General features: G+C 48.9%; 1 protein-coding gene across 1 annotated transcript in view; it reads left to right on the top strand.

Moving 5' to 3' along the window:
- Nucleotides 1-2,430: 2,430 nt before the first annotated feature.
- SSU72 (SSU72 homolog, RNA polymerase II CTD phosphatase) overlaps nt 2,431-12,131 on the top strand; it is a 31,267-nt gene continuing 21,566 nt past the window's right edge. The window contains exon 1 of the mRNA XM_046661737.1: nt 2,431-2,658. Within this exon, the coding sequence (XP_046517693.1) occupies nt 2,579-2,658 (80 nt within the window). The 5' untranslated portion in view covers nt 2,431-2,578. The remainder of the gene's footprint in view (nt 2,659-12,131) is intronic.

Raw genomic sequence — 12,131 nt, forward strand, 5'->3', positions numbered from 1 at the left:
ACACAACTATGTACCACGGGGCTTTGGGAGAAAAAGGAAAAATAAAATCTTAAAAAAAAAAAAAAAGACACTGATGAGAGAAGAAGGGAAGCCACAGAGAAAATATTCACAAATTGCATATCTGGTAGACGTGTTTGTGTGTGTGTATATCTATCTAGATATTTATACATCTATCTATCAGTGAGCGCCTCCACAGGGACAACAGTTCTAAATACACTGGACATAAGGCAATGAAGGCTTCTCGGCTGGAAATGGAGGCCCTAGCCCCTTGGAGCTTAGAGTCTGTGAATGCGCTAAGGCAGGGGAGCACAGATGCTAAAATAAATGTTCAGAACCACAAGAGCAAGTTGAATGTGGTGTCAGGAGTATAAGTGACCAGATGGAGAAGAGGGGGAAGGGAGGCAGCTCTCTCTCTTTTTTTTTTTTTTTAAAGATTTTCTTTTTTTCCTTTTTCTCCCCAAAGCCCCCCAGTACATAGTTGTATATTCTTCGTTGTGGGTCCTTCTAGTTGTGGCATGTGGGACGGTGCCTCAGCGTAGTTTGACGAGCAGTGCCATGTCCGCGCCCAGGATTCAAACCAACGAAACACTGGGCCGCCTGCAGCGGAGCGCGCGGACTTAACCACTGGGCCACCAGGCCAGGCCCAGGCAGCTCTCTTGAAGTTGGCATCTACCTGAATCTCAATGACTGGACTAAGACTTGAGGTATGAGGGCGGCACACGCAGAGGTAAAAAGGCATGGGACAGATAATTTTTAGTTGATGGACCATTAAGTTCTAAACAGGAGTAGGGAGAGGTGAGCTGCTGTCAGGCCAGTGTCTTTGAATTCAGGTTAATGGTTCTGAGCACACTGGGGAAGCCATGGAGGGGTTTTATTTTCAAAATGTAAATAGTTCTATTATTTGTTGAGAATGTGAAAGAAAATACATGTTCACCATAAAAAAACAAAGTAAAAAAATCCATGAAAGTATAAAGGGCATTCAAAGCACCTTTAATCCCACTACCCGTAAATACCTGCTGTCTCACTTGAACATTGTGCTGTGTGTCCTTTTGGATTTACATTTTGCATATATGTAAATATACAGAAGGGAGGTGGGGAAGATGCCTTCATTCCCCCTCATTCATCCTTCAAACCCTCAAGTCCTTCCAAGTAAATGTTTCCTTGTTGCAGCCATGCACTGTGTCCTCCCCCCACCCTCACCATGCCCAGAGGTCCTTAAGGATTCGGAGTGCCTGGTTCTCAGTCTTTTCCTCCAGGAAGCTATCACGAGCGATCATAGCGGACATCAGTAGCAGTAATGGTGGTCCCTCACCACCCTGGCTTCTGAGTTTCTTACTCCTCTCCAAAAGGGAGACTGAGTTCCACGCGTGTCTATGGTCACACCGAGCCTACAGGTATTCAAAAAGTAGCCACTTCTACATCCTGTTTCAGGCATCCTACTCTACCACCGCCTCACTCCAGTGACATTTCTCCCATTCCACTGGGATCTCCAACTCAGGGCGCGCCGTGCCTTTCCACTAATGCCACCCATGCGCCTCCCCCTCTCACTTCTCCCACTTGTGGATCCACGTTGGGGAACCGCAACTCCCTTGCCCCCCGCCCTTTGTTGCGCTCCCATTCCAAGCCTGCGTCCAGACGGCTGGACGCGGCTGAAGAACGAAACCGTGTTGACTAGTTTCACTGTCATAGCACGTCCCTAGATTCAAGCTCGCGGTGTCCTAACCAACCCCCGGATCCGGCCAGTTCGCCCTCCCGCCGCGGGAGGCCTCCACGGCCGTCTCCTGGAGCACCCCCGCTGCCTCTAGGCCCCTGTCCACACACGTTTCTAACCTCGCTTACACGCTGAACTTGGCGGTTAGCAGCGGAGCGCGATGTGCCGCCGTCGGCGCGAGCCTGGCGGGCCGGGGGAGCCGCGGCGCTCGTCCTGGGCGGGGCGCGGGGCTCGGCTAGAGAAGGGGGCACGCAGGAGCGACACGGAGGGTCCCGGGGGACAGCGCAGAGCGGGTCTCGGGTGTCGGGGCCCGGGCGGCAGGCCAGACCCATAGGCCCCAGGGGCCGCGGGAGCGCGCAGAGCCGGCCCCCGAGACGCCGGGATGCGACCAGCCGCCTCGGAGGCCCGTCCGGGCGGCCGCAGCGCCTAGCGCGTCATTCTCAGCGACGACGGCGGGACGTTCGTGACGTCACAGGCTCCGGCGAGGCGCTTTAACGCGTCACTCCCGGCGACGGCGGCGGGGCCGTATGGCGTCAGGACGCCGGCGCAGGGCGCCGGGCTGGCAGGCAGCCCCTGTGTGGAGCGCAGGCCTCGACCGCGCACGCCAGAGCAGCGGCGCGCTCACCGGCCGGCGCTCCGGAACGCGCCTCCCTCCCTGCGCGGCCCGAAGCTCTCGGCCAGGGCGGTGAGGCCACCGGGACACCGTGCACACGCCCGCGCCGCGCGTCCCGACGCGCTACGTGGCCGACGGCGCCGCTTCCGCGTCATGACTTCCGGGCGCCCCAGCCGCCATCTTGCTCGCGCGGAAGCGCCGCGGCTGGGTGGGAGTCCCGGAGCCGGAGAGTCGTGGACGGTGCGGCCGCCGTCATGCCGTCGTCGCCGCTGCGGGTGGCGGTGGTGTGCTCGAGCAACCAGAACCGGAGCATGGAGGCGCACAACATCCTCAGGTAGTGGGGGCCTCCGCCCTTGCCCAGCGCGCCCCGTCGGACGCCGGCCGACCGGCCGTCCCTCCGCCCGCTCCCGGCCCATGCTGGGCGGCGGCGGCCCCGGCTCCCGGCCCCGAAGCCTGCGGCCCCCGAAGGACGCCCGAGGGGCCGCGCCGCGGCCGGCCTCGTTGGCCGCGGGGCCGCGCGCAGTAAGGAGTTGACAAGGCTCGGTCGGCCGCGCGGTGCCCCCACGTGTGTTTAGCGTCGCGGGAAAATTGAGGTTCTGAGCCGAAATGTTCCCGCGTCGCGGAAACTTCAGAGTTCCCAGTAAACCTGAAAGCCTGATGCAGTTTGGTCCCCTTTACACGCCTGTCTTGCATCGGGTCTGCTGTAAAATGCTCCTCGGTGAGGCGGGACGTACCGAGGCCAAGGCCAGGGTCTGCGAGATGATAGTGTCCGACTCCTGCGTCTCCAGGGCGTGTCATTTACCAAAGCTGCTGGAAAACTTGCGCAACATAAGCTCAGGATAGAATGAGTCTTAGAAAAACGGAAATGGCCTTTTTTGTTAACTTCGTGACTTTGTATTTTCTCCTATCTACATTTTCAAGTCTCATACAAAAAAGTCCTCCTTTTCCCTTAAAGGTCTCGATTCGGTAATTTCTGGAGTACACGTGAGTCCAGTTTCATGCTTCCACTTTATATTTCGGTACTGACTCCTGTTTTGTGACCCTGGTGTTGTATGTGTTTAATAAAAGTTTATTCCCGTTTGATACAGTTTTTTCGTTGAAACTCACTTTACAAAACGTGAAATTGACCGCCTGCGTTAAGTTTGGTATACATGTCAACTTTGCTAGTAAAAGTTGAAAGTACCTTTTCTCCCGCAGTTTCCATACGTGGACACTGAACGACACCAGTGCCTCGCCCTCTGGCTCCCACAGTCCGGCTTTAGTCTGCTGAGTAACTTGGGCAAGGTAGAATGCCCCATCGCTCTTGTTTCTTAAGAAGCTGGAAGTGTCAGATGTCCACCATCTGCCAATTAGGAGTTTACTTCTTCCTGCTTCTTTAATTCTTCTTCCTACCGCACTGTCCACGGTATTCGCCTGATGTCATTTTTTGGTAGAGTGTGGTATGCTTTGAGCCTAACAAATTAATGCAAAGGTTGTATTTAAACTAGAATTACATTGTGCTAGGTCTGATCCCCAAACTGCATTTATCTCTTCAAAGTCATTAAAAGTTTGGTAAGTTTAAGCAAAAAAATGCAAGGTTCACACTGCCAGGAAATAAGATTTCACATCTTTGGTTATACGACGTCCAGCTTCTTCTGGCTGGCCCTCCCTTGTTTAAGGTCTCCTGCTGTATCTGCATAACAAAGTTGGGATGAAACCTTAACAAAGGGAGATATTTCTTGATTATGTGTAGCAACTTTGTAATGAAATCAGTCTCTACAAAATGGCGTGTCCTGTTTAGTTCCCAGTGGCTAGAGCCAGCCCAGCATTGGGTCTCCAGGGAAAGGGGTGCAGAAGATCCTCTCGGAGTAATCACCAAGTAGTTGTTCCATGTGCTTCTACTCACTTGACTGTCTCTCACATTTACTCATAAAAAGAGAATGAGGGCAAAAGGAGGTAAGTTTAGGGTAACATACGTTATTGATAACCTGAATGTGAAGTTTTTTGACATGACTCTTAAATTTCTAAAATGCCTATATTTGAGGGCTGTTTCCTCTGTTAAAATGGTAATATTTGCTTGTTGCAAGGCATGCTCACTGTAGAAAATACACAGAAGATGAAGGAGATAAAGATCAGCCCAAGTGCCATTGGGTGTGGGTCCTTCTGGGCGTCTCCTGTGTGTCCACACTCTGCAGGGAGGCCAGGATGCCCTTCTGTAATCTCTGTTCATGGAACGTGGTAAACGCAAGTCTGATTTCAGTATCATTTCTGCTTTCATTTTGGTATACTGAATTTGAGTACATCTGTTCACATCCAGTAGTGGAAGTGGTTACAAAACCACAGAGCAATAATCCAGGGGAGTCCTGTGGCGATTAGTTTTGTAACCAATCCCCCAGTAATACAATTTGGACCTTGTGTTTTTCAGTCTTATGATGTTAACATTCTTGTGCCATATATCTTTGCACGCTTTTCTGGTTATTTCCTTGGCTTAAATTCCTAGAGGTGGACTCACTGAGTCGAAAGGTAGGCGTATTTTACATTTTCATACATTTTGCCAGACTGCTTTCCAGAAAAGTAGCTATTTGTAGAATTCCTTTTTCCTTATAATCTGGGCGTTATTTTCATCTTTTCATGCTGCCAGAGCAAGAAGGATCTCACCTTTCCTTTAGTTTTTTATTTTCTATTTAGTTATTTATTTTTTGAGGAAGATTAGCCCTGAGCTAACATCTGCCACCAATCCTCCTCTTTTTGCTGAGGAAGACTGGCCTTGAGCTAACATCCATGTCCATCTACCTCTACTTTATATGTGGGACGCCTACCACAGCATGGTGTGCCAAGCGGTGCCATGTCTGCACCCGGGATCGGAACCAGTGAACCCGGGGCCACCGAAGTGGAACGTGTGCGCTTAACCACTGCGCCACCGGGCTGGCTCCATCCTTTGGTTTTAAAATTGCTGTTGAGGTTGAGCAACTTTTCACGTCACTTTGACTTTTGAAAATTATTTATGGCTTTATCTCTATTGGGGTTAGTACAGGATTTAAAAACATTTTTAGGAGATTTATATGATGGTTTTCTGTTACAGCTATGAGAGCTTATAAAAGTCAGGTTTGGAGACTTAGACCTCAAAGATGATGTTTGTGAAAAGCATAGGAAAATGGTATGATAACTGAAAGAACTGGAAAATTTTGTATGCAGTTTAGTTGCAACTACATAAAACTATGCATGGGAAAGCTTCTGAAATGAAATATCAGAAGCAATGCAGTTAATTGAATGTGCACGGTAGGTATCAGTGAGCCCTTCTCCCTTCCATCCCCCCCCCCCATTTTTTGGCTCTGTTGGAAATCAACTTGGACTGTATTTTTCTGACAAGTCGAATACAAGTGGTAATAAATGTTGGCATTTTCTAGAGCTAGTCATAATGTTCCCTGGAGTGATCATTTTTATCTTTTGAGACTAAATTGTTTCAAATACCAGTCCTGAGAGTCCTTTAGGTTTTTTAGGTGGTGTTGATAGACTGTTGTATGTTTCCACAGAACCTCCTGTTCTTTGTACTGAGTGGATTTAGATTTCCCTTTGGAGCCAATTAATTTGTTTTTTTTTGTTCCAAACTATCTCCTAGATGTTAAGGAGTGTGTTGATTTTTGGAAGTTGTGTTGATTTTAATCATAGCAATTCAAAACAAATTTTAAAGAAAATCTTCTATAAATTGCTGGACTGAATTTTTAGTTGGCTTTCAATCTTAACTTCCTGAGCTATGTGATTTTGGGAAGATGAGCAGAGAGGCTGCAGATGTGAAAGAAACAGTTCACTCTGTTTCTTGAGCTCTTTTGTGCCAGGTGCTTTCCAAATGCTGTCTGGTTTCATCCTCACAGCTTTTAGGATGTCCACATTCATGCAGGTGAAGAGACAGTACCCAGAGCAGGAAGCCCTGGCTCGTGAGTGACAGCAGGGATTTGGACACAAGGGACTCTGGTCATGATGAGTAACAGAACTGAGACTCAAGATGGGTGAAAAGAGGAGCTGAAGAAGGATCCAGGGTGTGGCAAGTGCAGTCAGCTGAGGTCCTGTGATCCTCTGATTGGGTGGGCCTCTCAAGTCTTAATGTCGTGACCAGACACCAGGGTCCCAAGCTATACTGGTATAGGGGTACTCCAGCCTTCTCCAGACAGGACTAGGTCTCAGCTGCCTGAGGTTGTGGGGTCACACACAGGATTTGATCCCAGGTGGCCTACAGCACACTTGCAGTCATGGTGCTTGAACCCCTCCCTGGTCTTGAACACCTTCCCACAAGCTTCTTGTCTTTTACCAGGGAGTGGTGGTCAGCTGTGCCCTGCAGCCCCTTTGGCTGCATTTTTGCTATTTTGGTTGTGCGTATGCTTGAAGAAGGAACTGGAAACCATTTGGTAAGGTGAAAGGATTTGGAATCATGTCCCTAAGAAGGCAGAAGATGTGGAAAAGGTGTCTACAGGGGAGCACATTTGCCTTCCTAGGATTTATGGGACTGTTTTTGTCTTCGGGAGTAGAACTAAGACCAGGAGGATGGTTGGAGGAAAGTAGATTTCAAACAGTAGATTCTGTTTGAATGTGAACATTGAGACAGAACTCAGTAGACCAAGCATGGTAACAGCTTCCAAAGCTAAAACATTTTTCCCTGCATTAAGGATCATCTTCTCCAGCCTTTTATAGATGAGAATAGATGGAGCCCAGCACTGGGAAGGTAGTTCCACAGGTTCACACATGGCTAATAGCACGTTCCTGCTCAGGACTGCTTAGTGTTGGAGCTGGAAGCAGCACTCTGATGGTGGTCTTGTTGCTGGGCCATCTGAAGTACCAGATACGGAGGGCCTGCTCTCTGCTGGTACTGTGGAGGGGGAGACATTAGGGAGGCCGGCAGTGACCAGTGGAGCAAGATGGCCTGTGAGAAGCTGGGTTGTGGAAAAGCAGGCCTGAAGGAGGGACGTCTGAGCAGGGGCACTGACGAGCTAAACATAATGGCCATTTGTCACAAGCTGGACACCTGATGATGCTTCATGCTTAGAAGCCTCTCAGTTTTGTTCTTGACCTTTTGGGAGGATAAGAACGAAATAAATCCTAGAAAACATTTATCAAAATGTGTTTAGAGGGGCTGGCCTGGTGGCACAGCAGTTAAGTGCGTATGTTCCACTTCGACGGCCTGAGGTTTGCCGGTTTGGATCCTGGGTGTGGACAGGGCACTGCTTGGCAAGCCATGCTGTGGCAGGCGTCCCACATATAAAGTAGAGGAAGATGGGCACGGATGTTAGCTTAGGGCCAGTCTTCCTCAGCAAAAGAAAAAGAGGAGGATTGGCGGCAGATGTTAGCTCAGGGCTAATCTTCCTCAAAAAAAAAAATGTGTTTAGTGTCCACATTTGCTAGTGATAACAAATTTTATTGGAACATTACCATTTCAGAAGAGTTTTATCTTCCCAGTCATTTGGCTGTACCACAGTGAAATTATAGGCAAGCGTTTAAGTGTAATGGCTTTTGAGCAGGTGCTTTGTGTTCTATACAGATGAGGTCATCATATAGCTGAAGTTGGCCTGGTCAGCAGTGCATGAGTGTACCTACAGTAAAGGTGACAGGATTGTAGGTGCATCTTGTCTTACTTATAGACAGGTCATGCTTTCAGAAGGCTTGCAGCAGTTTCAGTCTTAGCCAAAATAATGCTTTAAATCAGGCTAATAACCACACTTTTAGAAAACAGGAAAAATACTGTAACCCACATTGTTAATTTGCATATTTTCTTATGATCCTTTTTGGTGTTCATTTTAGCATTTTTATTTTACTTTTAGTCATTGGGATAGCGATAGAAATAATTCTGTTTTCCAAAATTTAACATTTTCTATGATAGGTTCTTTTTTTCTTCCCCCCTGCTTTTTCTCCCCAAATCCCCCCAGTACGTAGTTGTATATTTTAGTTGTGGGTCCTTCTAGTTGTGGCACGTGGGATGCCGCCTCAGCATGGCCTAATGAGCAGTGCCGTGTCCACGTCCAGGATTCGAACTGGCGAAACCCTGTGCTGCCAAAGCAGAGTGCGCTAACCATGATAGGTTCTTTATGATAGATTTTTGATACTTGTAAAAACACATGATAAATACTTGTCTGGAAGATTCGTTTAACATAAAAATAGTTGGCTCTTGAGACAAAGCCTTTTGGTTGTCAGGAATATTTTTATAGCAGTTCTTTTATATAAGAAACAAATTGTCACACTGTGCTGTTGTCACAGCACAAGATGGGCTGTTATGTCAGTTGCATCAGCTTAGAAGAAACAGCTCTTCTGTTGCTAATTAGCCTTTTTGCCACTTGGGAACATTTTGTTGGGGGAAGAGCAAACTGTGTTTCATTTTATTTTTAAATACGCTTTATGAACACTTCAGAAAGTTGGGGAGGCCGCTGAGGAGAGGGCAGCAGGCCGCCTACCCCACTGTCTGTTTCTAATAAGGGAGTCTTCCCCTGTCCGAGACCCAGCAGTCATCCTCCTAGGAGCCTTGTTTAGGATCAGTCAAGTGGAGGGCAGGGCCGCGTTCTTTGGGATGCAGCGAATCCCAACTTTTAGGGATATGGTCAGACTGAAATAGAGAATGTTCCATTTGGACACCTAATGCAAACCTCAAACCCCACCAGGACACAAGATGAGTGAAGAAGATGGTCCTTGCCAGGTGGCGCCATCCAGGCAATTTAGACTCCAGCAGGATGGGGGCTCGAGACCCTGCCCCAGGGCTCTCCATCTGGAGCCTCCCGGGAGCCCTGTGGCAGCTGGTAGGTGGCACACCTGCCCTACTCCAACCTGAAACATTCTGGGGTCCCGTCCAGGTCTCTGTCATGGGGTGCAACATGCACTGAGGTGCTCCCAGGGCTGAGACCCACCCCGAGGGGCGTTGTCTCCCACTCTTCCTGCCACCTCCACTCCCACATCGTGGCTTTCTCCATTGCCGTGCTGCTCACTGTCCTGTGGACTGGACGTTTTACTTATCTTGTTACCCTATCCCCCCAGAGTATCTGAGGAGTGGGATTTGGGTCTGTTTTGATCACTGCTGTATTCCCAGCCTGTAGTAAACTCCAGGAAATACTGTTGAATCAAGATGGAATGGTCAGCCTGCCACCAGTAGAGAGCGTGGTCATTTTTAATTTTTAAAACTTCAGCTATTGCAGATTTAATAATTCTCTTTGCTATTTCTTGGCTAAATTAAAGATTATTCATTGGATATTTCATTAATAGCCAGCCCTGGTGGTCTAAAGGTTAAGATTCGGCGCTCTCAATGCCAAGACCCAGGTTTGTTTCCCTGTCAGGGAACCACACCACCCATCTGTCAGCTGTCACACTGTGGTGGCTGTGTGTTGCTGTGATGCTGAAAGCTGTGCCACTGGGATTTCAAGTATCAGCAGGGTTCCCTGTGGTGGACAGGTTTCAGTGGAGCTTCCAGACTGAAACAGACCAGGAGGAAGGACCTGGCCACTCACTTCCCAAAAAAATTGGCCATGATACCCCTATGAGTAGCAGCAATGCATTGTCTGATACTGTGCTGGAAGGTGAGAGGATGGTACAGAAAGACCTGGCAGGGCTTTGCTCTGCTGTCCATGGAGTTGCCAGGAGTGGGAATCAACTTGACCACATTAACGACTCGTCTCATTAATGTATTTCAAGAGCTTTTGTGCCTGGGCTCATTTTAATAAATTCTAGATGACAAGTACCTCAAAGGAATGGCCAAAAGGAGATGACTGAGTTATATAAAAATACTTACTTTTTTTGAAAGAGTGATGAATGAACTCTAAGTGAATCTTTTGTATATCTTTGTCGGAAGATTTTGCTTTTCCCGATCTTGCCCAAAACGATGTTTGGGACCCCTCTTGGAATAGGCTTCTTAGGTGGCTGATGGGTCACATAAGAAAAATGCTCTCCACCATTGTTTCTTACTCTGACCCCAAAAGGTACTGTCTCTCTTGCACATCCAGTTTACTCATTATTTGGTTTCGAGTGCCTTGTTCTGAAGCATCAGAGCCACCACCAAAAGACACATCTTTCACTGCAGAGCCCATGAAAATAGCAGGCTTTGGAGCCAGACCCATAGAGTGGTTCCAGGTGCATGTTGAGCACTGCATGTACTCTTCAGGTGTCACTGCTGGCCACCATGTTACCTGCCCAGAAGTCTTACCTCCTGGTTAATTCACGCCTTCAGCTTACTCTGGGCCCACGTGCTTCTCAGTTCTCGCCACGGCTGCCTCATTCTGTCCTCTGGCAGTGTCCCCACACCTGGGTCTGGCTGCTCCCTCTGCAGGGACCTCCTTCTCTTCTGCTTGGGCATTGTCGGCCTCAGCTCCACGTCCTGTCCTTGGAGGATCTTGTTTCTATGGGTTCATGTTTTCTTATAGCACACCTCCCTCCCTGAAGGACTTGTTCTCTTTTATTGTCATCCCCTGCCAATTGGACGGAGAGAAGCTCCTGGTCTTTTTGGCCCTGACCCTGGCACCCAGCATGGTGCCTGGCCATGCAGGTAGCTAGGTGGTCATGGTTTGGACGTGTGAATGGTCCCAGTGCCCTTGGGGTCAGCCCACCCCTGGACACAGGTGAAGTGGTCACTGGAACCCAGTTACCAGTGTTAGGGATTCTTGGTGTGGCGCTTCTGGGTGCCTCACTTTTCCGTGAGTCACAGAGCAGACTGGAAGGTTGATGGGTCTTTACTCTGACTAGGAGGATGCGCCTGCAGAGCCAGGGTTGGTGTCAGGAATAATTCCTTTTTTCCCCTCAATGATGTATATTTTAACAGCCTTTAAAAGCTGCTGGAGTAGTGGCCCCAGCCAGTGGGAGAGAGCCTTTAGGGCATTTTCAGGGGGAAGTGGCTTGGCTTGGAACCGAAAAGATAAGCTGCTTATTTCGGAGCAGTGACAAGTTGTGAAGCCCTCGAGACAAGCGTGGCCCACGACTGTGTGTTCCGCTGGCTCTCGTGGCCGTGACCTGTTCACCTGTTACTGTCATAGGAGGATGTGGCCTCTATGGAAGCAGGTGCCCCAGCCACCCTCCCTTGCATGACCACCTGCGTCAAGTTGGGCAGGGAGTGGGTGCCTGGACAAGAACTCATCTCCTTCAGCTGTTGTCGAGGTGACTGTCAGCAAGGCTTGTTGGTGCTTTGGCAGAAAGTAGTTTTTTTATTTATTTATATTCAGATATGTATGTTATGTGAATTGGTGAGGAAACAGGTTCAGATTTGGGGTGAAAATGGTCTGCATGCAGCTTCTCAGGAAGGCAGGTGAGTTGAGGTGTGCGACTGGCTGTGCACAGTGGCTTGGCCCGTGTTGGCCTCTGGTCACAGCGCAGTGGACGGCCTTGCTTCCTCGCCTCCCTTTTGTTGGCATCTGTAGTTGCGATTAAACATCAGGAATGTTGGTTGTCTCTAGGTCTGTTTTTAAAGCTCAGGTGTATGTGGGCCTTGGTGTGTAGATCATTAGTCTCTGCTGTTACTGCGCTGTTCACAGTCACAGGGAATAATAGCCTGGGGTCTGGCTGCATGGCTTGGGATTTCTAGGGATGAAGGGACATAACCAGGCTTTTACCGACCTCACAGGACTCAAGTAAAGTAAGGTGTTTAACCCAAACTAGATGAGAACCACTTTTTAAAATTATTTTTTCTTTTTCTTTTTTAAGATTGGCAGCCTGAGCTAACAACTGTTGCCAATCTTTTTTCTTTTTTTGCTTTTCCTCCCCAAATCCCCCCAGTACATAGTTGTGTATTTTCGTTGTGGGTCCTTCTACTTGTGGCATGTGGGATTCCGCCTCAGCATGGCCTGACGAGCAGTGCCATGTCCCCGCCCAGCA

The sequence above is a fragment of the Equus quagga genome, chromosome 5, assembly GCF_021613505.1.
Source record: "Equus quagga isolate Etosha38 chromosome 5, UCLA_HA_Equagga_1.0, whole genome shotgun sequence".
Taxonomy (NCBI): Eukaryota; Metazoa; Chordata; class Mammalia; order Perissodactyla; family Equidae; genus Equus; species Equus quagga.